The sequence below is a fragment of the Galeopterus variegatus genome, unplaced genomic scaffold (genome assembly GCF_000696425.1).
Source record: "Galeopterus variegatus unplaced genomic scaffold, G_variegatus-3.0.2 Scaffold10576, whole genome shotgun sequence".
Taxonomy (NCBI): domain Eukaryota; kingdom Metazoa; phylum Chordata; class Mammalia; order Dermoptera; family Cynocephalidae; genus Galeopterus; species Galeopterus variegatus.
The window spans coordinates 18,332-19,219 of NW_007736687.1; the positions used below are offsets into that span (position 1 = coordinate 18,332).

At 47.7% G+C, this 888-nt stretch overlaps 1 protein-coding gene across 1 annotated transcript in view; it reads left to right on the forward strand.

Moving 5' to 3' along the window:
- The window catches only part of LOC103610089 (mucin-3B-like), a 16,071-nt gene that overhangs the window by 3,394 nt on the left and 11,789 nt on the right, over positions 1-888 (forward strand). Inside the window, 2 exon segments of the mRNA XM_008594329.1 lie at positions 101-267; positions 535-713. Coding sequence (XP_008592551.1) covers positions 101-267; positions 535-713 — 346 coding nt within the window.

Genomic DNA, 888 nt, shown 5'->3' on the forward strand with positions numbered 1-888 from the left:
AAGGAGCTCTGAGAAAAAAACACAAGCTCTGGCGAGTGACACTCCCAGAGAAACTCTCACCGTGGAAATTACGTCCTACTTTTCCAATCATTCCATTAAGCACACCAACAGATACAGCGATTTGTTCCACATTCACCACCTCCACTCCAATGACTGCCAAAACCTTACCAAGACCAGCGAGTATGGCTCTGTCTTCTACATCTTCAGACTACTCCCCCACAGTCAGAACGGGCACAAAGGTCATCAACTCACAGTTCACTTCCTTGGGTACTGTGGGGACATCTACAGGCATAACTCTTACTTCTCTGGGTACACCTATACCTGCCATAACTCTAACAAATGTCACCCCTCATCTGTAGGCAGTACTACTTTGTTGATGATGACAGACTTCACCTCAACACACCCTGCTTCCAGTCGATTGTCAAAAGTGACAGGGATCATTCCATCTTCCCCCCAAACATGGAAAACAGAGACCACTTCTGATGTAACAGCACCCTCAGCTAACGCTTCCACTGTGACAAAAACTTTCACTAGTATTGAGAACACTGTGCCAAGTACCCCCTTGAAGAGCTTTCTGGTGACATCTGCATTCTCCTCTTCCACATCTGCCAACAGCACCAGGGCCACTGACACAGAGAGCTTCTCCTCAGCTCCAGCCATCACCGCTACACTCCACACAACATATGAATCCAACCCGCCTCCCACAAACACGGGTATAGTAACAACATCCACATCTACAGAAGCACCTCCACCTATTCCAGCTGCTACTGAAACAAGCCAGATGACATTCCACATGCCCAGAGACAAGGGCACTGGTGACAAAACACGGCCCCCGACAACTGAAGTTCCTACAGAATCTCTGTTGACGACAATTACAACTATTTCAAC